At 43.4% G+C, this 26,539-nt stretch overlaps 2 protein-coding genes across 7 annotated transcripts in view; one reads left to right on the top strand and one right to left on the bottom strand.

Annotated features, from left to right (window-relative positions):
* LOC102789482 (methylglutaconyl-CoA hydratase, mitochondrial-like) overlaps positions 1–26,539 on the top strand; it is a 674,272-nt gene that overhangs the window by 633,786 nt on the left and 13,947 nt on the right. The window contains exons 1-5 of one of the 4 annotated variants that reach the window (XM_087838458.1): positions 17,446–17,482; positions 19,632–19,970; positions 20,139–20,237; positions 22,858–23,184; positions 24,803–25,129. In XM_087838458.1, the coding sequence (XP_087694584.1) occupies positions 17,446–17,482; positions 19,632–19,970; positions 20,139–20,237; positions 22,858–23,184; positions 24,803–25,129 (1,129 nt within the window). Of the gene's footprint in view, positions 1–17,445; positions 17,483–19,631; positions 19,971–20,102; positions 20,238–22,857; positions 23,185–24,802; positions 25,130–26,539 lie in introns of those variants that run through there. The other 3 variants (XM_087838454.1, XM_087838440.1, XM_087838448.1) reach the window with 3 other exon arrangements.
* On the bottom strand, positions 191–16,852 carry LOC148103161 (butyrophilin-like protein 2). Of its 3 annotated transcripts, none has more exons than XM_087838522.1 (9): positions 16,307–16,852; positions 14,311–14,649; positions 13,732–14,070; positions 11,605–11,706; positions 9,214–9,540; positions 8,344–8,667; positions 7,472–7,795; positions 473–805; positions 191–380 (listed from the first exon to the last, which is right to left on the bottom strand). In XM_087838522.1, exons 1-9 carry the CDS (start codon positions 16,341–16,343, stop codon positions 289–291), a joined length of 2,217 nt encoding a protein of 738 aa, XP_087694648.1. In that variant the 5' UTR covers positions 16,344–16,852; the 3' UTR covers positions 191–288. The 3 variants fall into 3 exon arrangements, with proteins under 3 accessions (XP_087694648.1, XP_087694649.1, XP_087694650.1); XM_087838523.1 differs by having other exon boundaries at positions 9,214–9,568; positions 11,639–11,706; positions 13,732–14,044; positions 14,624–14,649; XM_087838524.1 differs by lacking the exons at positions 7,472–7,795; positions 11,605–11,706 and adding an exon at positions 9,879–9,906 and having other exon boundaries at positions 9,214–9,568; positions 13,689–14,044; positions 14,624–14,649.

The following is a 26,539-nucleotide window of genomic DNA, read 5'->3' as shown; positions in this document are numbered from 1 at the left end:
TGCTTGTCCTCTGGTCATGTGATCATGTGGTTTGTAGGAACGCTCCTCTTCCTCAGAGGATCCACCTGTGCTTCCTCTCCTCTCTCCTCCACCTGTTACAGTGAGGGAACGTCCTCCATGATGGAGGAGCTGCTGGAAAGTGCTGAGAGTTTCCTCCAGAGTGAGACCAGTTCAGAGGATCTACGGCAGCAGAGACCTTCATGGACACTAAAAGTCTCAAACACACAACAACAACATCACACTGACTCCACTCTGACATCACTGATCAATAATCAAAGAACACACAGATCAAACTGATTGATCAGCCATCAGAGGAGTCGGATCAATGGAGCTGCTTCTGTTCCTGATGTCCCCTGTTTGATCCTGGACCTGAACTCTCCCTGCAGAGGAGACACAACACAGTCAGAGACACACACACACACACACACACACACACACACACACACACACACACACACAGAGATAAACAAACCTTTGACTTTGAGCTGCACTGTTTTCCATCTCATGATGTTTCCATGACTCCAGACTACACATCTGTATTCTCCACTGTCTCTCTCTGTGGGGTGTTTCAGGGTCAGACTGAGGTCTCCAGTTTTCAGCAGGTCTTCATTCATCTTCGTTCGGTCTCTGTAAACCTGGTGCTGTTTGTCCTGTTCTTCAGGCTGGTCAGAGCCGTTCTTATACATGTGGACCTTGTTGTATGAACTGTCTCTCCACCACACTTCAGCATCTTCAGGCAGGTTTTGTGTGGTTCTGAAGGGCAGCTGGACAGACTCCGCCCCCTCCTCCACCTCCACCTGACAGACTGAGAGGACAACAAACACAACATGAGCTGTACAAAGTGTGATTGGTGTTGACAGAGCAGCATCATGTGACTCTTGTTCTGCACTAAATGAAGCGATGGAGTGGCGCCTCCTTCAGGCAGAGAAACAGCTCATGGAGAGAAATAATTATTAGAGCAAAAACAAGAGTGGAGCTGCAAATAAGGCCGAGAGGAACGCTGCAGAAAACTGTTCATGTGTGAATTCATAACTTCATAGATTTCTTTGAGCACTAAAATCAGAGCTGCTTCTATTTCTAATATGACAGCTGTACATTAGAGCTGGAACACTTTAAATGTGAGCCATAAAAACATGATACTCTACAAGTGCATTCAGCTCTGACACTGTCACATCATGAAGGAGACGTGGAAATCACTTTGTTACACAAATCAAAGTCAAATCAATTCTATTGATGGAATATTGTGTGATCAATAGACTGATCAGTTTCTAATCTGTCATCTATCAGCTGGAAATCCAGCAGTGTCAAACAGACTGGGCAGCAGATTAGGACCAAACACAAACACACTGAGACTTTTTCTTCAGCAGTTGCAGGTAAACTGCAGCAACAATGCGACTCAGACAGTTTCTCTATAACTGCAGGGCTTCCTGCGCTGCTGTTAGTCAGATACGGATCAACAGGTTGTGGATAGAAAGCAGATTCCTTCAGCAGAGGATCCAGATCACACTTGAAGCATGTCGTCGGGAAAACCATCAGTGAAAATGGGACACTTTGAGCCAATTTGAGCCTCAAACTCTGAACATAACCTGCTGCAGACCAGCTGATGTGTTCAGTTACCATGGTGAGGAATTTCACAATAAAGGAGGCGTACGCTCTGTCTTTTCCCGGCCCGACGCTCTGGGACATTTTAGACAAGTTTCCTGGCAGAATACGATCCCGTGCGGAGGCCGACACCATCCTTATCCACATGGGCACAAACCGGATTCCAAACAGCGCTCCCACTTCCTCAAACTGGACTTTGTGTGTCTTTGTGAGGCTGTGAAACAAGCCCACCGTAGTGTTTGTATCTCCGGCCCCACTCCCACCTGTGGCCGTGGGGCGTTTGGGTCCTGCTCGGCCTCCACACCTGGCTCTCCTCTGTGTGTGACTCCCACAGCCTGGGCTTTAGAGACAACTTCAATGTTTTCTGGGACAGGAGGCATCTTTCTGCAGCAGATGGGCTCCACTTCAACCAATCAGGAGCCAGATCCTCTCTGCTAACATATCATATGGAGTCCAGCAGGAAACACTCCATCAAGCACCTGTCCACACCTGCCCACACCTGCTGACCGCTCCGTCACTGACTGACGTCCCCCAGGTCCTAGTCCCTACCATCTCAGTTCCACTCTAAACACTAATACATGTTCAGCTGGACTCGGAGCCTCTGGAGACATTTTGGATGTTCCAGTCATGATAACTAACAGGACAGTTTGTGCAAGGTGGAGAAAATCTGCTGCATCATCCCATTGATGAAGCATTCAGCTCCACCCTACAGTTTCTCTGCTGCCTCCATCCACCTTGGTTCACTTTGCTCTTCTTAATGTTGCAGCTCTGAATAGTCAGGCTTTTATTCTGAAGGATTTTACAACTTCCCATCAGCTTGATTTGATGTTTTGAACAGAAACATGATGAAATCTGGAGAGGACTGTCTAGTCTGTGAACTCTGACCCCACATATGATTGTTTCAGTCAGCCCAGAGAAAGTGGCTGGGTGGGTGGAGCTTTGGCTTCAAATGCTCCCCTATTAAGGTGGATGAAGGGTGTAGTTTGGAGGTGCTGCTTGTTAAAGAGTGAAACAGCTCCTATCTGTGCAGGTATCTCCACCCTCCTAAGACTCCATCAGAGTTGGAGCTGAACTCTCAGATGTTTCCTGCTCCATGGTTCTTATGTGTGATCACATGATCTGAGCTGCTGATTTTAAGATCCATGTTGATGATCTCACTGACTCATTTGAGTTCCTCAGTGCAGTAAATTCATTGGTTTCAAACAGCTGGGACTGTGTGAGGTCTTGAGGACTGACACTCAGGTGCAGCTCAGGATTTATCAGAGGAGAGCTGCATGATTACAAACTGAACTGTGAGGATCAGCTGACTGTACATGAACATGATTCAGCATCAGATCTGATCACTTACACACTCTGATAACATCTCCCCCTCTCTGTGCAAATACATGAACACTGCTAGAAGCAACAAGCACATCAGGATCAATCACATTTTGATTGCTTTTTGTGTTCCATTGAGAACAATCTGCAGTAAAGTGTGCGTCACAGACCTGATTTATTTCAACACTTTACTCCAAACTTTGAAAGTGAAACTCCTACAAACACATATGAAATAATCCAGCCACAGAAACTGTCCACAGCTTTCAGTCTCCACATTTCCTGTGAAGCTCTGCAGGAAACCCTGACAGCAGCTTTTTAGCTCCAAAGCAGGTTTAGCTCTGGTGCAGAGTGTTAGTGACTCTGCCCGTGGACACAGTTATTTCTGCAGGTCACCTTGTTACAGGTGCATTTGGAGGAGATTCCCTTTCAGAGCACTCAAAGCTTTGTGGCAGGGAGTTTACTGCAGACTGCAGCATGTTTAATACCAAGCATGATGTGAGCCTGATGTGGCTGATAGCTGCTTCTAGCAGTCTTCATGTATGTGGAACGAGAGGGGAGATGTTATCAGGACCAGTTGGACGTCTCAAAGCTGTGAGCGCAGTGCTGAAACTTTGGCTCTGTCCTGTAGCTCTTCACTCAGTCCTCACCCTGAGTGTTTAGAGCCCAGCCACACATATTCCTGCTCCTCAGGAATTCTGGGATTTGGAGGAAACACAGCTAAACTGACCTGAAGCTAAGGGGGAGGAGCCACAATACAAGCTGCATCCAGCCAATGGGTGCACTGTTGAGCCACGGATGTGCAGAGGGTCACATGTTTAGTCCCATTTGTAGAAATGTGTCCATAATGAAGACAAATGCAGTCACACAGCTCTGCAACAGCACAAATCACTTTGATGGAGTTTGTTTGTGCTGCTCTCAGATCTGTACAACACTGACATGTGTGTCAACATGCTGCAGACTCACAAAGATGTGCCGTGTTAGCTTCATGTGTCCATCTGACACTATATTATAGTGACTTGAAGAAATCCCTGCAGCATCACATGCAGAACAAACAGAGGCCACGTGTGGCACAGTTCCTGTAACGGGATGAATCCGTGGATGTGTCGGGATCTGACGCTGAATCGTGTTGCTGTTCTTTTCCACATGGTACAGGTCAGCTGTTCCACTCAGATTTCAGCTTTCTAGAAGAGTTAGTCTGGAATAAAGCAGCTCTCCTCTGGACCAATCCTGCCTCCAGCTGAGCCGTCACACATTCACACACAGTCCCAGCAGTTTGTAGCACAGCAGTGATCCTTCTATCAGAAACATGCTGCTTCTCCTTCATCCTCCTCTCATTGATCTGAATCAGCTGTTTTCACAGAGAAACGCTGCACAAATCCTTCACTCCACTATTTCTGTCAGCAGATGACTCGCTCTATCATGGCTGCTGCTCCTTTTTCACACACTCATTTGTGCTTTGAATCCAATCTGTTTCTCATCATCACCATGAACAGGCTGCTCATCAATCAGCACATTAGCTGTAGATCAGCTGCACACTGATGAAGATGCTCAGACAGACGGGCTGGGCACACAGAGGACTTTATGATCTGTTCTTAAATTCAGTCCAACATGGATCATTTCTGCTCACAGTCCGATCATCTCTGGAAACTTGTGCTTCCATGGCACACGGTGCGCTGGGCTGCTTCAACAAATAGCACTACACCTCTGGTTGTCAGCTTCACCTCTCCATCGCTCTCCCCGTGGCTACAGTACAAGTGAGCTGACACATCCATCAGTGGAGACTGTGGGCCAGTAAGGAGCAGCAGCTGCCTGCAACATGGGCTTTACATTGCAAACAGCCACAAGTCTGGGCCTAACCACGCCTTTGACTTCTTCTTCATTTCCATGAGATTTACATTTCAGGGAGTTCCCCTGGAAAAAGAGCCATTTTGAAAGCTGTTTGCTGACTTCATCAATAATCTGCTTCAATCATCCAGATGAGAATCCTGAGAATGGAGCAGCCCTGATAGCAGCTCATAGGATCACAGTGTTTTTCATTCAGCTGATTGATTTCACAGGTTAGGAGGTGAACCATCTAACTGTGCTCCTCCTTCCACCTTTGGACCACTCATTTAGTGACAGCCAGGATTTGACAATCAGCTGTGACACAGGAAAACATGAGGTGGGAAACTCTGGAGAAGATCTGCTTTTCTCTACAGGGAGGCTCGCACATCTGATCTGCTCACGATCACTCAACTCACTTCAACAACATGCTGACTCAGTCATTTCTGCACGTTTCCTCATGTTACAGCCCTGACTTCAGTTCAGCTGAGGAGGAGATGAGGGAGGAGAGAGCAGTGGTGGAAGAAGAGGAGGAGAAGATCCAAAGAGGAGGCAGGGGGAGAGGCTCAGGAACAGTTAGCATCAGAGACTTTGAGCCATCATGGACTCCCACTCCTTCCATCCAGCCCTGTGTGGATCAGCAGCTCCAAAATGTCTGCTCACTCATGTTCTTACTGTCTGTGCTCTTCTTTCATTTCACTCATTATATATGAACTGCTCCTAAATCACACTGGATATGGATTTTCTGTCCATCCACACTAATTCTCTTCATTCTCACCTGATTGTTTGGATGCTCTTTGATAGCACATTGAAAATCCTCACAGTGACTTCTATTGCCACACTGACTGGACAAATACAAAGTTGAAGGCTTCATGTGTTTGGCACAAATAATACTTTGGTAGGTCTGAATTGTGTTTTGAACCATCTCTCAGGACCAAAGTCTTTTTGCTTCATTCAAAAAGAGCTGAAGGCTTTTTCCCTCACAGTTTGTCCTTTGATATTATTGGATGATGGACTGTGGAAAACACAAATGTGCACTTCTTAATGGCTCATATGTGCTGTGAAAGAGCTCTTTGTGATCCTGAAGCTTTTCAATAGTTTTTCTTTGGCTGTTTGTAAAGTTTTCTGTGTAGTCTAGTTATCCAAAGGTCATCTCCCCTCACCCGTATACGGCTTAACTTTAATGGTTCACCATATGCAAGCCCCTAAAAGGCCGAGAGTGGACATCCTTCACAAGATAAGGAAACCAGAATCTCACATGGGATGTGCCTGCAGTTAAACAGCTACAGCTAATTATTAGGGGTGCAACGATACTCGTATTGATATTGAACCGTTCGATACAGTGCTTTTGGTTCGGTACGCATATGTATCGAACAATACAACATTTTTAATTTATTTTATCAACTTTCCTTCTGACGGTGCTGTCTGTGTTGAGCGCTCAGTGGATCTGCGTTCGACTACTCCGCCTAGGCTGCACTGTCGAGCGCAGATCCACTGAGCGCAGCGCAAGCTAGCAGACAGAAGCTAAGCTCTCGTTGCAACATGGCAAATTGAACCTCCCCCACCCTCATTCAGATCTGGAGTTTGGAACTATTTTGGTTTTCATGTGACGTATGACCCTGAAGGTAAGCGCGTCATGGACTAAAGTAAAACAGTATGTCGGATGTGCCAGCAATGCTCAATTACATTGGTGGGAGCTAGTGTGTTAGCAGTTAGCTCGTTAACGTGTTGGCCGTCCAGCCCCACGCACGGGGCGATCCGCGGTAGCTCGTTAACGGAGATTTGCCGTGTTGTGGCGTTAACGTCATTTCAGATTAACGCTGACAGCACTAGTGGGAACACAACGAATATGACTGCACATTTACTCCGACATCATCCTAGTGCAAAGACAAGTGGAAGCAGACAAAAACAACAAGCAGCATGCTACAAACTTTACCCGAGTCATTTAGACAGCCGTTAGCACATGATTCTCCTTATGGGGACCTGATATGTTTAATATGCTGCTGAGAATATAGCCCAGAAGAAGCGTATAGTAGAGCTTTTATTTTGGAAAGAGACATTTCTCTGTAATAAACTCTCTTTTCCAAAGATGAGTGATTCCTCCATCAGATAGATTTTTTTTTTATTGTTTTGTTGTTTCAGCAACATTACATTTAAAAACTGTACTTTTGAGTTAAAATATATATTTATCATTTTAATAAATTACAAATTAAAAAGGCATGAACATTTTTTTTGCATCGAAAAAATATTGAACCGTGACACCAAAGTATCGAACCGAACCGTGAATTTTGTGTATCGTTGCACCCCTGTTTTTTACCATGTTAACATGATAGTGTTACACAGTTACTGCACACGTGTCATCTCCACATCCATGATGCAAATATCCACTTCCACCACAGCCACAGCTGCTCTATTGGATTACTAATTGCCTCCTCCAGCATCATAGGTGTGTAGGGGAGGAACAGAAGAATATCTAACCATGCAGTTTAAGGCACAGTTTACAAATTTAAGTAAAACAATGACAACATTTAACGATATGGCAGCCTCGCTTCTGTCAGTCTGCCCCAGGGCAGCTGTGGCTACAGCTGTAGCTGCCTCCACCAGTGTGGGAGACTGAATGAATAGTGGAATTGTAAAGTGCTTTGGGTGCCTATAAAAGCGCTATATTAATGCAATCCATTATTATTTCAACCTAACAACATCTTCCCCTCTTGATCCTGTTGGCACTAACCTCTGACTTTCAGCTGAACTTGAGCCTTCATTAGGATCATCTTCCACCTGTTGTAGACGGTGCATCTGTAGGTCTTTGTGTCCCAGTCTGTGGGGTATTTCAGGGTCAGACTGAGGTCTCCAGTTTTCAGCAGGTTTCTCTGCATTTTGGTTCGTCCTCTGTAAGCCTGGTGCTGTTCTTCAGGCTGGTCAGAGCCGTTCTCATACACGTGGACCTTTTTGTTGTCTTTGTCCATCCACTCCACTTTAGCATCTTTAGGCAGGTGAATTGTGTTGAAGGGCAGCTGGACAGACTCCACCCGTGAATCCACATCCACCTGGGGGACTGAGAGAAAGAGGAGGAGTTTCTGTCAGAGCAGCAGAATGAACTTATTCCCTGGAATAGTAAAAGTCTGTATTTTGAGACTCTAACTGTGATTCATTTATGAGAGTGCCCTTGTCACATTTGCATCTTGAAGCAATCGTGATGTTAATTAACAGTTATAATTAATTTTTATGAGAAAAGTGACAGAGTTGTGCTGAGTAAATCACATTATGACAGAAGCAGCATAATCTCCTCTGCAGATTCCATCATCTTTAAAGTTTACTGTTCACTTATATAAAGGAGAGCGGGGGTGGCTGTGTGTAATACCTGTATATTGTAGTTACTGTACAAATACAAAATGACCACAGTAGGGCCTGAAACCCAGTCTGAATAAACTAGTTCTTTTTCCAGTCCTCCTGTGTGTTATCTGGTTACTCACCTTTCTCTCCCATTTTAAGCTCCACTGGTTTTAACAGAAGATTCATATGTTTGATCGTTTATGTTTAAAACGTGTTTAAGACATAACACATAAATGTGTTGTGTCTTCTATTCAGTTGTACAGCACTGACCTCTGACTTTCAGCTCAACTTGAGCCTTCATTAGGATCATCTTCCACCTGTTGTAGACGGTGCAGGTGTAGGTGTTTGTGTCCCAGTCTGTGGGGTATTTCAGGGTCAGACTGAGGTCTCCAGTTTTCAGCAGGTTTCTCTTCATTTTGGTTCGTCCTCTGTAAGCCTCGTCCTGTTCTTCAGGCTGGTCAGAGCCGTTCTCATACACGTGGACCTTTTTGTTGTCTTTGTCCATCCACTCCACTTTAGCATCTTTAGGCAGGTGAATTGTGTTGAAGGGCAGCTGGACAGACTCCACCCCTGATTCCACATCCACCTGGGGGACTGAGAGAAAGAGGAGGAGTTTCTGTCAGAGCAGCAGAATGAACTTATTCCCTGGAATAGTAAAAGTCTGTATTTTGAGTCTAACTGTGATTCATTTATGAGAGTGCCCTTGTCACATTTGCATCTTGAAGCAATCGTGATGTTAATTAACAGTTATAATTAATTTTTATGAGAAAAGTGACAGAGTTGTGCTGAGTAAAGCACATTATGACAGAAGCAGCATAATCTCCTCTGCAGATTCCATCATCTTTAAAGTTTACTGTTCACTTATATGAAGGAGAGCGGGGGTGGCTGTGTGTAATACCTGTATATTGTAGTTACTGTACAAATACAAAATGACCACAGCAGGGCCCGAAACCCAGTCTGAATAAACTAGTTCTTTTTCCAGTCCTCCTGTGTGTTATCTGGTTACTCACCTTTCTCTCCCATTTTAAGCTCCACTGGTTTTAACAGAAGATTCATATGTTTGATCGTTTATGTTTAAAACGTGTTTAAGACATAACACATAAATGTGTTGTGTCTTCTATTCAGTTGTACAGCACTGACCTCTGACTTTCAGCTCCACCTTTCTCTTCAGCAGTACTCTTCCCTCCCTGCTGTAGACGGTGCAGGTGTAGGTGTTCGTGTCACTGTCTGTAGGGTGTTTCAGGGTCAGACTGAGGTCTCCAGTCTTCAGCAGCTCTTCATTCATCTTCGTTCGGTCTCTGTAACCCTGGTCCTGTTCTTCAGGCTGGTCAGAGCCGTTCTCATACACGTGGACCTTCCTGTGTAAACTGTCCGTCCACTCCACTTCAGCATCTGCAGGCAGGTGAACTTTGGCTTTACAGATCAGCTGGACAGACTCCACCCCTGAATCCACCTCCACCTGGGGGACTGAGAGGACAACAAAGCACAACATGAGCTGTTCAAATATTCAATGTCAAAGTAGAATCACATCAACGAGGTAAAAGCTGAATCAGCTGCAACATATTGCTTCCATCTCTCTCCTCCCTGGATGCGTCTTCTCTCTGTCTCTTTCATTCTTTCCTGTGGGATAGTTGCCCACTCTCTCTCTGACTGTCATACCATATAAATTCTCTGCAGACATAAAATAACTGTGATGGACACGTTATACAGTTACTGTGTAACTTCAAAGCTCAGAGGCTGTAATCTGATGGTAAATCATGTTCCATCTTGACTCCACCTGAGTGTCAGTCCTCAGGACCTCACACAGTCCCAGAAGCTCCTATCAGCAGAGTTCTCCCTGATATCACAAACATATTGATCCTCCTTCAGCCTCCTCTCATTGATCTGAACTGTTTCCACAGAGAAACATGCAAATGTCAAACATCCGTCTTGTTTGATAAAACACTCCTTTATTGGGTCTGCTGTTTTCTCAGTTGCTGATTTGCTGCTCTTATTATTATTAGTTATTAAAACAAACTGACTGCATGTTTGAATGCAAATTAGAAGTTAAAACATCCCATGTTTGTGAATGTATCATCAGCCCCACAGGTTTTAGTCCCAAACTGACTTCTGTGCCTCTTTGGTAAACCCAACGGCAGCTTTTTGATGCCAAAACATGTTTTTACTGTGTTAGTTAACTGTTAGTGAATCTGTCCCTTCATATCATAATGGCAGCAATGACCACTCATTTTATGTTTATTAGTTTTTGTGAGGATTAGAAATATATTTTACTGCTATTGTTAATAATCATCATCATTACCATTGCATTAATAATACAATCTACAGTATTGATGTTGCATTCAGATGTTTAAACATATTGGTACCCAATTAGCCTTTATTACAGGTGCAGTTATAACCACTCTAAACTGTTGAGTTAAATCAATAATCTTAAATGCTTTTGAATGCTTGTTATAATCTGAAATGTGTACGTGCTGGCCTTCTGTCTGGTGGAAAAGGTTACAAGTTTCAGCTGGTGAGGCGAGAGGTGAAACTGAGTGCATTTCATGATGACACACACTCACACAGTAGATAGACTCATTTATAGGTGAGAGGTTAGTCATGTTTGCTTGTAACTCTAAAATTGTCTCTGTAAAAGAGAAACAGTTTCTTGCAGGGTGGGGGTCTGGTGTTCCAGACGAGAAGTGAAAGTCAGAATGTTGACAGGAAGCATCTGTCGTGGAGACGGAGACAATGTTCTTTTAAACTGTGTTAAAGGTCATTGTGGTTTTGAAACCTATGTATGACCTGTATCTGATTGACGTTGAAGGGGCGTATTAAATTTAAGCCCTGATGGTATATAAAGCATCTGCTTATGCTCTGTAAGTCGGGGATCGGCGCTGTCTGCGTACAGCGGTGGTCCCCCACGCGTGTCATTAAAAATCATCGTTTGACTCCACCCGACCGGATCAGTGTTGTTATTTAGAAAGTTGATTACCTCCATTATCCCTCCTCAATATTGAACCTTAACATTTTCTTGCATGAAATATGCTTAAAGTGAGGTTTGAATTTCAACCGATTAAGCTAAGTGTGAATATTTTATTTCCCCACTTGGAAAAAAATAACCTCTGCTTATTACACAGAAACTTCAACATGTGTTTCCAGGTAATAATTCAAATAATCAAAAACTATTGTTATATTTACATACAAACATTTCAAAAATTACTATTACCCTATCATAAATCCCCCTTATCCAGTATCCAACACGTGGAGCGACCTGCTGTGACCCTTTGGGATTTGGGAGCAGCTGAATATAGCTGTTATCACAGTGCAGTTTTGACTTGCTAAAAAATTCATTTTGAGTTTGAGCATATTTAGCTGATATGAGATATAAAAACATCAGCCTTATAAACCTAATTATTATCATAGTGGTCACTAGGAGAACCTCACAGGATCAATACAGTGAAACACTGTCACAGACTTGAATGATTTCTCACTGGAAACTTTGTTTATGACTGAAGTTTAGACCTGTGTACACATTCACACACAACATACCTTTTTTGAATAATTTCCAAAGATATATTCCAACACCCACGAGGACTGCAGTAATCAGGACAGCCAGGAGAACCCAGGCCTCAGCAGGAAAAACGTACGGCTCTGTAAGAAACCAACGACATGGTGAGGTCTACACGAGCACGACTACAATGGTCCAAAATAAAGCATCAGTCTTCCACATCATGTTTTTGTCCTGTCCTCCTTCTCTCACCCCAACCGGTCACAGCAGATGGCCGTCCCTCCCTGAGCCTGGTTCCTTCTGAGTTTTTTCTTCCCACTGTTGCAAAGTGCTTGCTCAAAGGGGGTCATGTGATTGTTGGGTCTTTCTCAGTACTATTGTAGGGTCTACATTGCAATATAATACGCCTAGAGGTGACCGTTGTTGTGATTTGGTGCTAAAGAAATAAAATTGAATTGAAGGTTCTATCAGGTCTCCTGCTGAGCTCATCCAATAGTTTTTACTGTTTAAAGAATTAGGTGAACAGGCTGATTGGTTACTATCTAAAAATATCAGCAGGAACAAACTGAAAGAACAATCAACATAGTATCAGACTGAAAAAAGAGGAGACATTGAGTCTTCATTATAACAGAGGATTTTTTATTTCTCCTAATCACAGGAGTCCCATTTTCACTCTAGTGTCACTGAAGCTTAAAAGACATAAGACAGAATTCAAAATCCTGCTCCTCACATACAAGGTCTTAAATAATCAGGCCCCATCTTATCTTAATGACCTTGTAGTACCATATCACCCTATTAGAGCACTTCGCTCTTGGTCTGCAGGCCTACTTGTTGTTCCTAGAGTATTTAAAAGTAGAATGGGAGGCAGAGCCTTCAGTTTTCAGGCCCCTCTTCTGTGGAACCAGCTTCCAGTTTGGATTCGGGAGACAGACACTATCTCTACTTTCAAGATTAGGCTTCAAACTTTCCTTTTTGACAAAGAATACACAACTCATGCACAATTACAAGCTGTATTTTTGGGGATTCATTTTTACTATGCAACAAACCCAATAAATCCAAATTGTTAATAAGCCTGAAACCTGAATGATCAACAAAGGAAATGTAAGTCTGAATCTCAAGGGACATGCACATGGATGTGTGTACAATCATTGGGCAACTAAAGGAAAAACTCAACAAATAAAATCTCCAAAAGTTGATTCTGTTCATCTGGACGTAGCGTTTTCTGGGAGAAACGTTTTGTCATCATCCAAGTGACTTCTTCAGTCTCAGCTGACTGCAGGTTTCCCCAAATCTTATAAACAGTACATTTGCATAATGACTGAAACCAGCCCACTGAAGGAACAATGGGCTGGGAGGTCAGTTTCTTTATAATTATGCAAATGAAAATTCTCATGACCATTGATCAACAACCACTGATCAAAGACCACTTATCAATGGTCATGAGTACCATTCACAGAGAGTTGGGGAATGGTTGCAATCGCAGAATTGTAAGATGCCTAAATAAATAAATAAAACAAACAAACAACACTCAAAAATATTTAGTATCCATGTAGCCACCTTTCTTTTCAAGGACCCTGAAAACCGTGACCTTCTTGAATGCGGCTGACTTTTTTTCTGTACTATTGCTTGAAGAAAGTATCCTTTAGCAGTTTTGAAAATTTATTTTAAGTCCATCTTCAACATGAAATGACCCAACTAGCTCATCTATGATAATAGCAGCATAAACCAGTACACCTCCATCTTGTTGGTGTCTGACTCTAAGTGGTGCCCTTTATCGGTTCAGGATTCATCCACGAGCCCATCAACAGCCATCAAGATTTTCCTTTTCTAATTCAGCCTCCCACCCACTCTAAAAAGGTTGCTCTCCCTCCCTGATCCTGGTTCTGTTGGAGGTTGCTTCATATTAAATTCTTCCTTCCCACTGTCACCAAATGCTGCTCAGAGGGGATCATCTGACAGTTGGTTTTCCTGCTAATACTGTAAGATCTTTACATGTGTATAAAGGCTCTTATCTTCAATCTGTGTTAAATTACTGTTTGATTTTTAGAGTTCAACAAATAAATATGATTTTTTCTGTTTTACAAAGTTTTCTGTCTGAAAACATGGGCTTTAACTTCAGGCAGACTTAGTGAAGACTAATATATTAAAGTTTGGAGTTTGCTGCTGACCTTTGACCTGCAGCTGAACATCTGTCAATCTGGGTTCTTCTCCCGTCACTCTGATGGTGCAGGTGTAGTTGCCGCTGTCAAAGATGTGGGGTTTCCTCAGAGTGAGGCTGAAGTCTCCAGTCTGCAGAGCGTCAGTCTTCATGGATGTTCGGTCTCTGTAACGCTGGTTTTGGTCTGTCAGCTCGTCCTCTTCCTGCTGACGCTGGTGGACGGTTGGAGGATTGAGGTCGTAGCGGCTCCACACCACTGTGGTGGGTCCAGATACAAACGGGATGTGACAGGGCAGCAGGACTGACTCCGCCCCCTCGTACACCTGCAGAGTGAGGGCTTGGTGGGACACTGTGAGGACACAGAGACACAAACTCAGGTACAACAAAGGTAACATTAAGGTTTTCTGCTTCATGTGCAGCAGCTAGCATGTATACACTCCCTTCACTGCTCTTCCCACAGTTCCTGTTTCCCTGCTGTTTGCTGAGAAGCCTGGCAAAGTGTTAACCTCTGACCTCTGATCTGTATCTACAGCAACGACCTCTGGCCTCATACCTGATAGTACAGCAAGTTTTTTAGCTTGTTGCTGACCTTTGACCTGCAGGTCTACTTCTGTCAGTGTCCGTGTGTTTCCAAATGCAGTGATGGTGCAGGTGTAGCTGCCGCTGTCAGAGGTGATGGGGTTCCTCAGAGTGAGGCTGAAGTCTCCGGTCTGCAGAGAGTCTGTCTTCATGGACGTTCTTCTCCTGTAACGCTGGTTTTGGTCTGTCAGTTCATCTCCTGCCTGGCTACGCTGGTGGACGACTGGGGGACCGAGGTCGTGGCGGCTCCAAACCAGAGTGGGGGAATAAGGTACAGAAGAGTCCTGGCAGGTGAGCAGGACAGACTCCACCCCCTCATACACCTCCAGAGCCGAGGCATGCTGGGAAACTGAGGACACAGAGGCAGAAACATGAATCAGCTGTGTGTGAGTCTAAACCTGAACTCTGCATCAGTTCACTCAGAGACCTGTCAGAGTTTAGAGTCAATCTAAATGATGAGAATCTGTGCTTATATAAAACATCAGCTACCTGAAGTCCTCAAATATAAATGAGATCCTCTGTTCTTAGATGTTATTGGACCTGAACTGAAAACATTAAGGAGGTCAGAATAAAAACCAGGCTACGCTGTCACGCTCTTTTACATTAGTTTGTTGCTGCTCTCTCTGGTCAGTGTAAAGTTAAGCACACATAAAACCGTCTGTGTGGGCGATCTGAAGCCTGTCAGTGTTCAGGATACAGTCAGCTGTGGTTACTCTGGATGAACTGGTCCTTTAAACAGACCAGAGGCAGAGAAAACAGCGTGTATCTGACAGGAAGTTTAACCACACAGTCATTAATGGATATGATCACTGTTACCATGGTTACATATTCATTAATGGTCAGAGGAATCTCACTCTTTATGATAAACATCCATGTACACAGTAATGATGTTGTAATAATGCTGCAGCAACACTTTGAATATGTGAGGAAAGTATGTTTTTGACTTTAGTGAATGTCAAACTGAGTCTGTGACAGTTCAGGACCTGCTTCTGTCAGGACCTGCTCCTGTTAGGACCTGCTCCTGTTAGGACCTGCTCCTGTTAGGACCTGCTCCTGTCAGGACCTGCTCCTGTCAGGACCTGCTCCTGTTAGGACCTGCTCCTGTCAGGACCTGCTCCTGTCAGGACCTGCTCCTGTTAGGACTTGCTCCTGTTAGGACCTGCTCCTGTCAGGACCTGCTCCTGTTAGGACTTGCTCCTGTTAGGACCTGCTCCTGTTAGGACCTGCTTCTGTTAGGACCTGCTTCTTTGACTGCTCACCACTCAAACAGCTTCATGACATTAGCAGTAAGAGCAGATGTGGATCCACAGCAAACATGTATGTTGGTCACAATCAATGAAAGAAGCTCAGAAAGCTCTTCAGTAAAACCTGTGTTAGAAATGAAACACAGCACAGCATGCTGGGTAATTACAAGGACTCCCATCAGGCACAGGGAGGCACGTCCCCCTAACTACTCATGCTGATTAACACAACACATGTTACATGCACTTCTCTCCACGACCACTAGATGTCTCCACATTCTGTGCTGACTCCAATGATCAGAGCTGCTGAGCCTGTTTGCAGACAGAGGAGGAGCTCCTGCTGATCCGTGTGGGACTAAAAAGCTCTGATAACGTCCATCCAGCAGCTGATAACAGGGACATTTGGTGCCATGTCAGAGCTGCACAGTCAGTCATCAGTTTGGCTCTTTAGTTTGAAGAGTTCAAAGCAGCAGCAGAGAATCTAAAGTGTGTCACACAGCACCAAGTTTCCTTTGGTCACGTATGAAATGTGAGTCAGAGCTTCAGCTACACAACACACACAGCAGCTGATTGTAACATGAGCTCATCTGAAAGCCACCAAGAAGAATCCAGAGATTTAAAAGTTGCTGCTTTGGATTGTTAGTTTGATCTGAATCAGAATCCAGTGTTTGATGGAAATCTCCTCCTGCTGCACTTCAACACATTAAAGAGAGAGAGATGAAAGAAAAGCTGATGATGAGAGCAGAGAGAGGAAGGTGTACTTACCGTGCAGGAGGATCACAAACACCACAAACATCTTCATGTTCCTGTCAAACTCAGAGACTCTTTCAAAGCCCTTCAGGACATCAGCTCACAGCAGCTTCACTTTCCTCTGCTGATCATCTACTGACACTCTCACACTGCTCACACTGTCACAGCTCAGAGTTCAGCTTCACACTTTGTTAAAGCACATCTGTGGAATGAAGTCTGGCAGCCACAGATCACTTCTGAGGAAAGAGGAGGACGTCGGCTTTCCTCGTAGTTTCACGCCCGAGCGCTCCGGTTGGAGGCGAAAGAAAAAACATGTGAAGTGTTGAACTAAGGAAGGAGGTCCTGTTCAAACAGCACAAATACACATGAAGACAAAGCTTTGTGTTTTCACAGCTGGGTGTGTTCCAGTAAAGTGTGAGCAGCACAAACACAATCAGAGTTTGTGTCAGCTTTCAGTGAGTCACATTCAGTGTGTGCAGCCAAACATGATGGCAGACTGCCACAGATCACTTCTGAGGAAAGAGGAGGCGTTCAGCTTCCTCATAGTTTCACACCTGCATGAAGCAGCCTCACCCTGAAAGCTTCAAATCACTGTCAGCTGATCACTTCCTGTCCTGTGATTGGCTGAGCTTCGGGCCTTCTCTCAGTAAACTGGAAACAGGGATTGAGACAGTGTGAGGGTTTGTGGAGTGCCACAGTGCTGTAATGAATACTGTAGTGGAAGAAGTTCTTTCACACTCTTCATCCTGCAGCTGCTTTATGTCCATGATCTGCATGGAAACACATCTATGGAGAGGAAATCCAGCTGCTGAGGGTCACATCTCCATCATTGTAGCTACAGTGGATGTTTCAGTGTCAGGACTGAAGGCGGAGCTTTGTGCGTGTCAGGGTGAGGCCGCAGCAGCCGCCTCCAACCGGAGCGCTCAGGCGTGAAACTACGAGGAAAGCCGACGTCCTCCTCTTTCCTCAGAAGTGATCTGTGGCCGGCCGGACTTCATTCCACAGATGTGCTTTAACAAAGTGTGAAGCTGAACTCTGAGCTGTGACAGTGTGAGAGTGTGAGAGTGTCAGTAGATGATCAGCAGAGGAAAGTGAAGCTGCTGTGAGCTGATGTCCTGAAGGGCTTTGAAAGAGTCTCTGAGTTTGACAGGAACATGAAGATGTTTGTGGTGTTTGTGATCCTCCTGCACGGTAAGTACACCTTCCTCTCTCTGCTCTCATCATCAGCTTTTCTTTCCTCTCTCTCTCTTTAATGTGTTGAAGTGCAGCAGGAGGAGATTTCCATCAAACACTGGATTCTGATTCAGATCAAACTAACAATCCAAAGCAGCAACTTTCAAATCTCTGGATTCTTCTTGGTGGCTTTCAGATGAGCTCATGTTACAATCAGCTGCTGTGTGTGTTGTTGTGTAGCTGAAGCTCTGACTCACATTTCATACGTGACCAAAGGAAACTTGGTGCTGTGTGACACACTTTAGATTCTCTGCTGCTGCTTTGAACTCTTCAAACTAAAGAGCCAAACTGATGACTGACTGTGCAGCTCTGACATGGCACCAAATGTCCCTGTTATCAGCTGCTGGATGGACGTTATCAGAGCTTTTTAGTCCCACACGGATCAGCAGGAGCTCCTCCTCTGTCTGCAAACAGGCTCAGCAGCTCTGATCATTGGAGTCAGCACAGAGTGTGGAGACATCTAGTGGTCGTGGAGAGAAGTGCATGTAACATGTGTTGTGTTAATCAGCATGAGTAGTTAGGGGGACGTGCCTCCCTGTGCCTGATGGGAGTCCTTGTAATTACCCAGCATGCTGTGCTGTGTTTCATTTCTAACACTGGTTTTACTGAAGAGCTTTCTGAGCTTCTTTCATTGATTGTGACCAACATACATGTTTGCTGTGGATCCACATCTGCTCTTACTGCTAATGTCATGAAGCTGTTTGAGTGGTGAGCAGTCAAAGAAGCAGGTCCTGACAGAAGCAGGTCCTAACAGGGACATAGCAGGATATTCCTGCCTCTAAATGAGCTGTAAGTGCACATATGAGCGCAGCTGGTCTGCATGTAGTGAACACAAAGAGTCTGTGTGAGCTGAATTTACACCAGTCTGTTTGTGTTCCTGCTATTTTGGCCCTTTGACAAACTCAAATGTATTTAAGCTTAAATGAAAGTGCATTTATTAAAATGCTGTAAAATCACAGTCCTGCTGATTTTCCTTTGGTGGAGGCCAAAACTTCTTTTGGTGGACACCAAACATTTTTATCTGCAGGTGAAACTCTGCAGTGATCTGAGCGTGTGCTGTTCTCTGGCATCTCTCTGAGTAATGTTGAAATGCTTGATTTTCTTGTCTGTGGTCAGGAGGATCTTATCTTCCATCCTTGCTTCTGTTTCCTGCTCACAAACCTGCATCTAAACTCAGAGTCAGCAGCAGCTTCTTAGCTGTCTCTGCCCTCATAGCCTTGATCTCAGGGACTCTTAGATCATTTCAATATGTACATGGAAATCTGTCCTTGAAGGTGAAACATCAGAAATATAATGTCCTCCATGGCTCAGTGATCACAGCAGAGATATAGAAACATGTAAAGATGTAAAGCATGTAAAAATGTAAGTCTATTAGCCCCAACCAACCAACCACATGATGTCACGTCCCGTACTGACACAAGATGGCGCTAAACATGTTTATAAAATATGTCTGTGAAGGTTCTCAGTCATCCAGGTCATCGTAGTCAAAGGAGCTTGCAAAGAAAAGCGTCTGGACTTCTTTAAGTTGCTAGAAGACGTTTCACCTTCATCCGAGAAGCTTCTTCAGTTCTGAACCATGTTTATAAAACTTCACTTTAAGCACTTATTTCTTAAATCCAGCTTCACAGACAGAGTTACATCTATGAGCAGGGCTCAGTGCTGTAAATGAGCCTTTATCTGTGTCAGGTTTCATGTCCCCTTTAAGAAATAAAACAAATATCACACATTTTTATAAGAAACGGGCTTGAAAAAGTCCTCCAACATGTCATCATGTTTGGACTGTTGTACTTTTCTCTACTCAGCTCTCAGCCAAGTGTCCTCCAGCTCATCCACAGTTAACCTGACAGATTTTTAACAAACTGAAACAGACGAGTCCTCATCAGTCCATCCTCACAGCACAGGCAGCCTGTTAGATACAGACCTGACTTTAAACTTGTATTCATCACTTTTAAAGCCTCACATCAGCTCGTTCCTCCACTTCCTCTGGACTTCCTGCCTCTTACTTTTTTTTCTGTGAGTTGTTAAAATGTTGAATGTTTCTGTCGTTCTGTCTCCTGGTTTCTTCACCTCAAAGTGACTCATGGAGTCTCTGTCTGTGTGTCCTCAGTTTCCCAGCATGCCTCAGCGGTGGAGTCATATGAGGGGGACTCGTTCATCCTGCCCTGTCAGTATAACACTTTCGCTCTGACTGACCCCTCAGTGGTGTGGAGTCGCTCCGACCTCAGTCCTCCAACCGTCCACCAGCGTCAGCTTCAAGGAGACGAACTGAAAGATCAAAACCAGCGTTACAGCGGCCGAACATCCATGAAGACTGACGCTCTGGAAACTGGAGACCTCAGCCTGAACCTGACCAACCTCCAACTGTCTGACAGCGCCACCTACACCTGCTCCGTCAGAAACTTTGAAGATGAATGGAGTCGGAGTGATGTACAGCTGCAGGTCAAAGGTCAGCAACAAACACCTGCTGTAGATACATCTGACATCACTCAGATAAAACTTTATTTTAAAATTGTCAGAATAATCATGTTAGCTTTATTAGTAAAGTAAAGGCCTCTTCATTAAATTCATTCAGTCATAGGTCAAAGGTCACGATGTTCTTTGTGTTTCTCCACAGAACGGTTTCCATCCTGGGCCAAAGCTCTCCTGGTTCTCCTGGTTCTTCTTGTGGTTTCTGGAGGTCTTTTATTTTATTTCCGGCACTACTTCATGTCAGGTGAGTGTCTCCTACTACACTACCCATAATGCCGATGGTCAGCAGGTGTCCTCTGGTGGCTCCTTGACTGTGGCTCACACAAACTTGTTCCAGAAGCTGAAAGAGTTGAGAGTTACAAACAGCTGATACAGAGAGCTGAAGAGAAACTTCCAGGTTTGTTCCAGAAGTCAGAAAACCTCCTTCAGACTCAGTCATTGATCAGTGAAACAGCTCCACAACATGACTTTACTAAACAGTGTGTGTGCTTCACTGCATTGATCTGACACAGAGGCTGCATGTGGACAAGCTGTTCTTTCATTATCTGCAATTTAACCAGGTAAAAGTCTCACTGAGATTAAAGTCCAAGAGAGACCAGCAGAGGGCAGCAGACATTACAAACACAACAATATTAGTAAAGAGATAAATACAATATTCCACACAGACAAGTGAACACAAAATGTGAATGATGTGAAAAACAGATTACTACAAGAGTGTCAGACTGACTAAAAGAGCTCTTACTTCTTTAAAAATGACTTAAAGCAGCCAAACAGGGATTTATAGATAAAAACCAAACAGGAAAATCTACAGATATACAGAGATGGACATTTAGCAGCAGCGCACAGAACAGTGATGTACACGATTTCTACAGCCAGCAATAAAACAAAGCACAACGATGGACACTATCTAATCTGTTTCGGTACAGGATGGGTGCAGATCACTGTAATCCAATAAACACAAAAAAGTTACAGAGATGAAGTTTTTCCTCATTTGGAAAAGAATCAAGATTTATGCCCAAAATTTAAATTTTTAAATTTCAGCTTGGACCCGATCCTTTCAAACTGAGCTTTAAATGACAAATTCTGATCTATAATGATACTGAGATACTTATAAGATGTGACCATTGCAGTTTCAGCTCCTTGAATGGGTTTGTTCTTAGGAAACGTTGATAACAACTCTTTGCTGTTTAATAATAACATGAACTTGGATTTCTCTGCATTTAACACCAACTTAAGTTAAATGGGACTGAACAACATCAAAGTCTTCAGAAATTCACAGGTTTGTTTTACTGAAGGAGACAAACAATCTGTCCTCTGCATAAAGATGGAGTTTATTTATTTATCGAGAAAAGAACAGTGGTCCTAATATAAAACAACGTGGACACACTGAGTTGTAGCTGATGAGTTAAAAACAAACTCACAGCATTTACAGAGAGACCAACATTGTTTAGTCTGTTTACTAAAATGACAACTGTGTGAAAAACCTTCAATAAGTCAAAACAAAGAGCAGCTCATCAATGATGTCGTTCACCACTTCAACAGCAGCAGTTATTGGGCTGTTTTCTGAATCCTGACTGATGCTGAGAAAGAGTTTCATTTTTGTACAGAACATTTTTTAGTTGTTCACTAATAAGATTTTTGTAAACTTTTACTAAACACACAATTTAGATTCAGGCCTGTAGTTATGAACATCCGAAGGATCAACTCTTTTCAAAGGGAGAACATGGACAGATTTGCATATTTCAGAGATCTCACTGTTCAAAGGCTGAAATGAAAAATATAAGTTAGCAGTTCTGCTGTAACATCTTATTAAGAAAATAAGGATCAAGCTGATTTAGTACTGCAGATTTATTTGGATCCAACAGATTTAAGGTGCTGTGGACCTCCAGGACATTCAGAGAGAAAAGCTGAAGGACTGAAGCACAGACTGAGTTTGAGTGGTTACAGAGAGCCTCCTGTTCATGAAGCTGTTTGAAATCTGATGTAAAGATTCACGTAAAGACCCGAAGAAACAAAATGTTCATTAAAGCATTTTTCAGTAAAGTGCATCAGTCTTTTCAAACAAAAGCAGCCATCTTGGTGGATATATCCTCATAGTAAGATTTTGTTATTATCCTAATTTGTTTTTGGATCATTCAGATGTTTAGTGGTTTTGAGTGGTAGAAAAAAAGGGTCTAAAAATCAAACAGTCTGCCTCAGATTTAGTTTCTCTGGTCTGAGCTCAGACAGCATCTCTTTGTTTAAGGAGGCTGGACAGCTGAGGAGAAACCCCAGCATTGTTTCTGTGGTTTACTCTAAATTTAATGATGGACACATGTTTATTATCAAAACATCATTAAAGTATTTCCATCCCAGCTCCTCATCAGTAAAGAGGTTGATTCTGTTCCAGCTGTCTGACTGTCTGATTACACAGTGGACACTGATATCATTTGAAAAAACACCACGTGTTAATAAAAATGTATCAATAGGATTTGTTTTTATATATCCAGGATCCAGGAGATGAATTTAGAAGAAGGTCATCCAGGTTTTTATGTCTTTAAATCCTATAACTGATTTAATTGGTGTTAATGATAAAAATCAAATGTGTATCATCTGCATGGTAATGATACAAACCTATGAATAATTTTTCTATGTGAAGAAAACTCCTCATTAACTGAACAAACTGGAATCTATCAGATGTGATTCAAACCACTGCAGTGAATTTCCTTTAATAACTCTGGTGTGTTCTAGTGTTTGTAGTAAAATGTTGTGGTCTACACTGAGGTCTAACAGGACAAGCACAGAAATAAGTCCTCTGTAACAGGTCATAAGAAGAACATTAGTAACTTCACTACAGCTCATGTTGTGCTTTGTTGTCCTCTCAGTCCCCTGGGTGGAGGTGGATTCAGGGGTGGAGTCTGTCCAGCTGATCTGCAAAACCACAGTTTGTCTGCCTAAAGATGCTAAAGTGGAGTGGAAGGATGCAAACAACAGGAAGGTCCACGTGTATGAGAACGGCTCTGACCAGCCTGAAGAACAGGACGATAAATACAAGAACCGAACAAAGATGAAGAGAAACTTACTGGAACCTGGAGACCTCAGTCTGACCCTGAAACACACCACAGATGGAGACAACTCCACCTACATCTGCACCGTCTACAGCAGGGAGGGGAACATGCTGATGAAGAAACAAGTGGAGCTGAAAGTCAGAGGTCAGTGCTGTAGATACAGGTCAAAGGTCAGAGGTCAGACTCATGATGGTGGTTCAGTCTCAGTGGGCTCCATCCAATGATGTTACAGTGTTAGCATGTCTGATGTTTGTGGCTGTTTTGGTTTTTATTTGATTTCCACCCAATTTAAAAGCTTCAGCAGATGAACTGTAGGAGCAAAGTTCATGTGTGAGACTTCATCTGAAAGGTAACATCTTCTAGTTTCTGAACATGTGTTTGTTTAGCATGTGGCTAAAACACAGGCTAAGCTAAGTCAGTTCAAATCTCAGTAAAAACCTTCTTTGGTCCTCATCTATAATCAGTCATATCTGAGTAACAATAACTAGAAGATGATTTCTAGCAGAACTGTGAACATCTCCACATCCTTTCTCCATGTTATCATCCAAAGCTGTGTGAAGTTTCAGAGCTCTGCAGCTAACAGAGACTTTCAGTTTGCTGCTCTCTTCCTCTGACAGCTCCATTCTTAGGGAGCGTTAGTTCTCTGTTTCACTTTATTCCACTTATTCAGTCTGATGTTCTCTGATCTGTTTCTCTTGTTTAGTGTCTTAAATGCTGCCAGTGCCTCTCTTTGCTTTAACCAACCTTTCTCTTTATTTCTGAGCTTTTTAAGGACTTTAACTGATGCATCAACCTTTGAAAAAGGAAAGAAATCAGTCAGATTCATGGCAGCATCAAAGTGTCACATGTAGTTCTCCACATCAGCTGGATTATATCTATAGCAGCAAACAGCAGCTGATACACAAATCTTTGTCTGTGTTAATAAAGTTGGATCAGTTCAAACAGTTTGTTGCTCTGCACTTGAAAGCAGCAGTTTTTCTAATGCACCACCTTCATGTTTCCTTCATATTTGAATCCCCCTGTAGATACTGACAGGTAACCATGTCACACAGAGCTCAAGCCTTTGAATCCAGCTGTGATTGTTGATTTTCTATTGAATGGACTTTTTCAAATCCAGCTGTAGGCCTGTGTTTGTGAGCTCATTAACAGCTGTTTATTTAGAGATACGTGGTCCTCACAGGACAGCCACTACAAACATATGATTTTATAGAATATGATGCATTACTGCAGATTCAACACAATAGAAAGGATTTGAAATGAGCTCAGCCTTAAACATGTGCAGCAGTAATATTGATCCATAGAACACTGATGGGAACATTGTTCTGCACAATAAGTACTTTGACTTTTCATACTTTATGTACAATTTGCCAGTACTGCAGTTTTGTGTGTAGTGAGGTGTTTTCATGGTGTTTTCTTGGTGCTTTTACTAAAGGAACGCTTCTATCAAATTCTTCCAAATGTTGTCAAACTGAGCTGTGTGATGAAGTGAGTGTGACAGAAACACTCAGACTGTGTTTCTCTGCTTCATCAAGTCAAATCTGGTCCTCAGAGACTGAATAAAGTCCTGTCCCACTAACAGCAGCTCCAACAGTCTGTTCACTGCTTTCTTCCTGTCAGTCTTCATCTTTCTGCTGCGTCTCCTCTTCACACTGACCACTTTCTATCTAACAGTGAGCTCCCAGTGAAGCAGCAGCATTCAGCCTGTTAGAGTCAACACAAATGTCTCCATCCAAGCTCATGTTGTGCTTTGTTGTCCTCTCAGTCCCCCAGGTGGAGGTGGATTCAGGGGTGGAGTCTGTCCAGCTGCCCTTCAACACCACACTTCACCTGCCTGAAGACGCTAAAGTGGAGTGGATGGATAGTGACGATTATACGGTCCACGTGTATGAGAACGGCTCTGACCGGCCTGAAGAACAGCACCAGCGTTACAGAGACCGAACGAAGATGAATGAAGACCTGCTGAAAACTGGAGACCTCAGTCTGACCCTGAAATACCCCACAGATGGAGACAACTCCACCTACACCTGCACCGTCTACAGCAGGGAGGGAAACATCCTGCTGAAGAAACAAGTGAAGCTGAAAGTCAGAGGTCAGTGCTGTAGATACAGGTCAAAGGTCAGAGGTCATGAAGGAGTTTATTCTCTAAAAGCTTTTAGTTTGAATCTATTTTGAGTTCATTCAAATAAAATAAATTCTTTGATGTTTTGATCTAAAAGCCAAAAATGTCAGGCGGAGCAACTGTGTGTTTAAATGAACAGACTAAGAAGACCATTAAAATGATCCTAACTTCAAAATAAAAGCCTCTGGTATGAGTTGAGTTTGGATCAAATCAATAGTTTTGTTAGTTTAGTCCAAATCAGTGTAAATGTATAAATATCAATAGTTTTAAAGCTGCTGAGATCATTCAAACACTTTGATCCAGTCATTTGGATGTTGTCACATGTCAGGGTGGAGCAGCCATAAATATGAGGCTTTTATTGTGAAAATGCTGAGTGTGATGATCCAGAGGAGCCCATGGGGTGTTTGTGGCTGGATGCAAAGGTTTGTAGCTCTCCTTGTAAAGAGAAAGAGCTTGAAGCTACAGAGGAGCGTCTGCAGAAGAAGACAGGGGAAAGAGGAAGAAGCTGAGGCCGCTGGAGAAAAGACAGGAAAAGGAAATGAGCTTTATTTGTTGGAGGCCGTTTGTTCATCACACTGAAATATTCCCACTTTAGAGACAGGAAACAAAGTGAAGTGTGGATTGATGTTTGTCTCCATGATTTGGGCCCTGGAAGCATTTCTTCATCTCCCACTTTAAGACATATTAATGTCAGCCTCACACGTCCCACAGTGGACAGATTTCTATTTCTAGATGATCTTTGGAGGATTTTCATGTGTTTCTCTGCTGTCACAGCTCTTTGTGATATTTGAGCGCAGCTGTAATGTTTGTGTGGTTAAAGCCACCAGACTCCACTGACAAAAACTCTCATTTTAGCCGGAGAACACGGGGCTGCTGTGGGACTTTGTGTTTGCAAAGATTTCTATTGGAGGCATGTTTGCCTTTATTATATAGGTGCAGAGAGTAGACAGGAAAGTGGGGAGAGAGTGAGGGACACACAGGCACCTGTAGTAAGCCCCGCCTTCAGCCCACCTGCTCAGCCAGGTGAGCTATAGCGCTGCTTTAACATGTTGGTGTGATTGAGAGTGAATGAAAGTGAGTGATGGAGGCAGCAGGAAACTAACAGGCTGTTTGTTCTGAGAGGTCACATGACAGTTTTTCTCAGTCTGATGGATTTGATGAGACCATGAGAGCGGCTTCAGTTCCTCATCAGAAAGAGTCTGACAGAAGCTCCTCCCTCTATACCCCAGTAGACTTCTATTAGACTGCTCCAGATTCCTGAGAGTTCACACAGAAAACTTTACAAACAGCCAAAGAAAAACTATTGAAAAGCTTCAGGATCACAAAGAGCTCTTTCACAGCACATATGAGCCATTAAGAAGTGCACATTTGTGTTTTCCA

This window comes from Neolamprologus brichardi, chromosome 3 (assembly GCF_056152115.1).
Source record: "Neolamprologus brichardi isolate AB-2024 chromosome 3, ASM5615211v1, whole genome shotgun sequence".
Classification (NCBI taxonomy): domain Eukaryota; kingdom Metazoa; phylum Chordata; class Actinopteri; order Cichliformes; family Cichlidae; genus Neolamprologus; species Neolamprologus brichardi.
Note: the sequence above shows the minus strand (reverse complement) of the source record. Positions and strands in the feature narration are given on the sequence as shown.

Excerpts from the sequence above, each read along its gene's own strand:
- LOC148103161 (XM_087838522.1), bottom strand. The coding sequence starts at position 16,343 with ATGAAGATGTTTGTGGTGTTTGTGATCCTCCTGCACG. Across the intron at positions 14,650-16,306 it reads GTTTGTGATCCTCCTGCACG|TTTCCCAGCATGCCTCGGCT; the intron begins GTAAGTACACCT and ends CTGTGTCCTCAG. Across the intron at positions 806-7,471 it reads AGTTCAGCTGAAAGTCAGAG|TCTGTCAGGTGGAGGTGGAG; the intron begins GTTAGTGCCAAC and ends TTGTCCTCTCAG.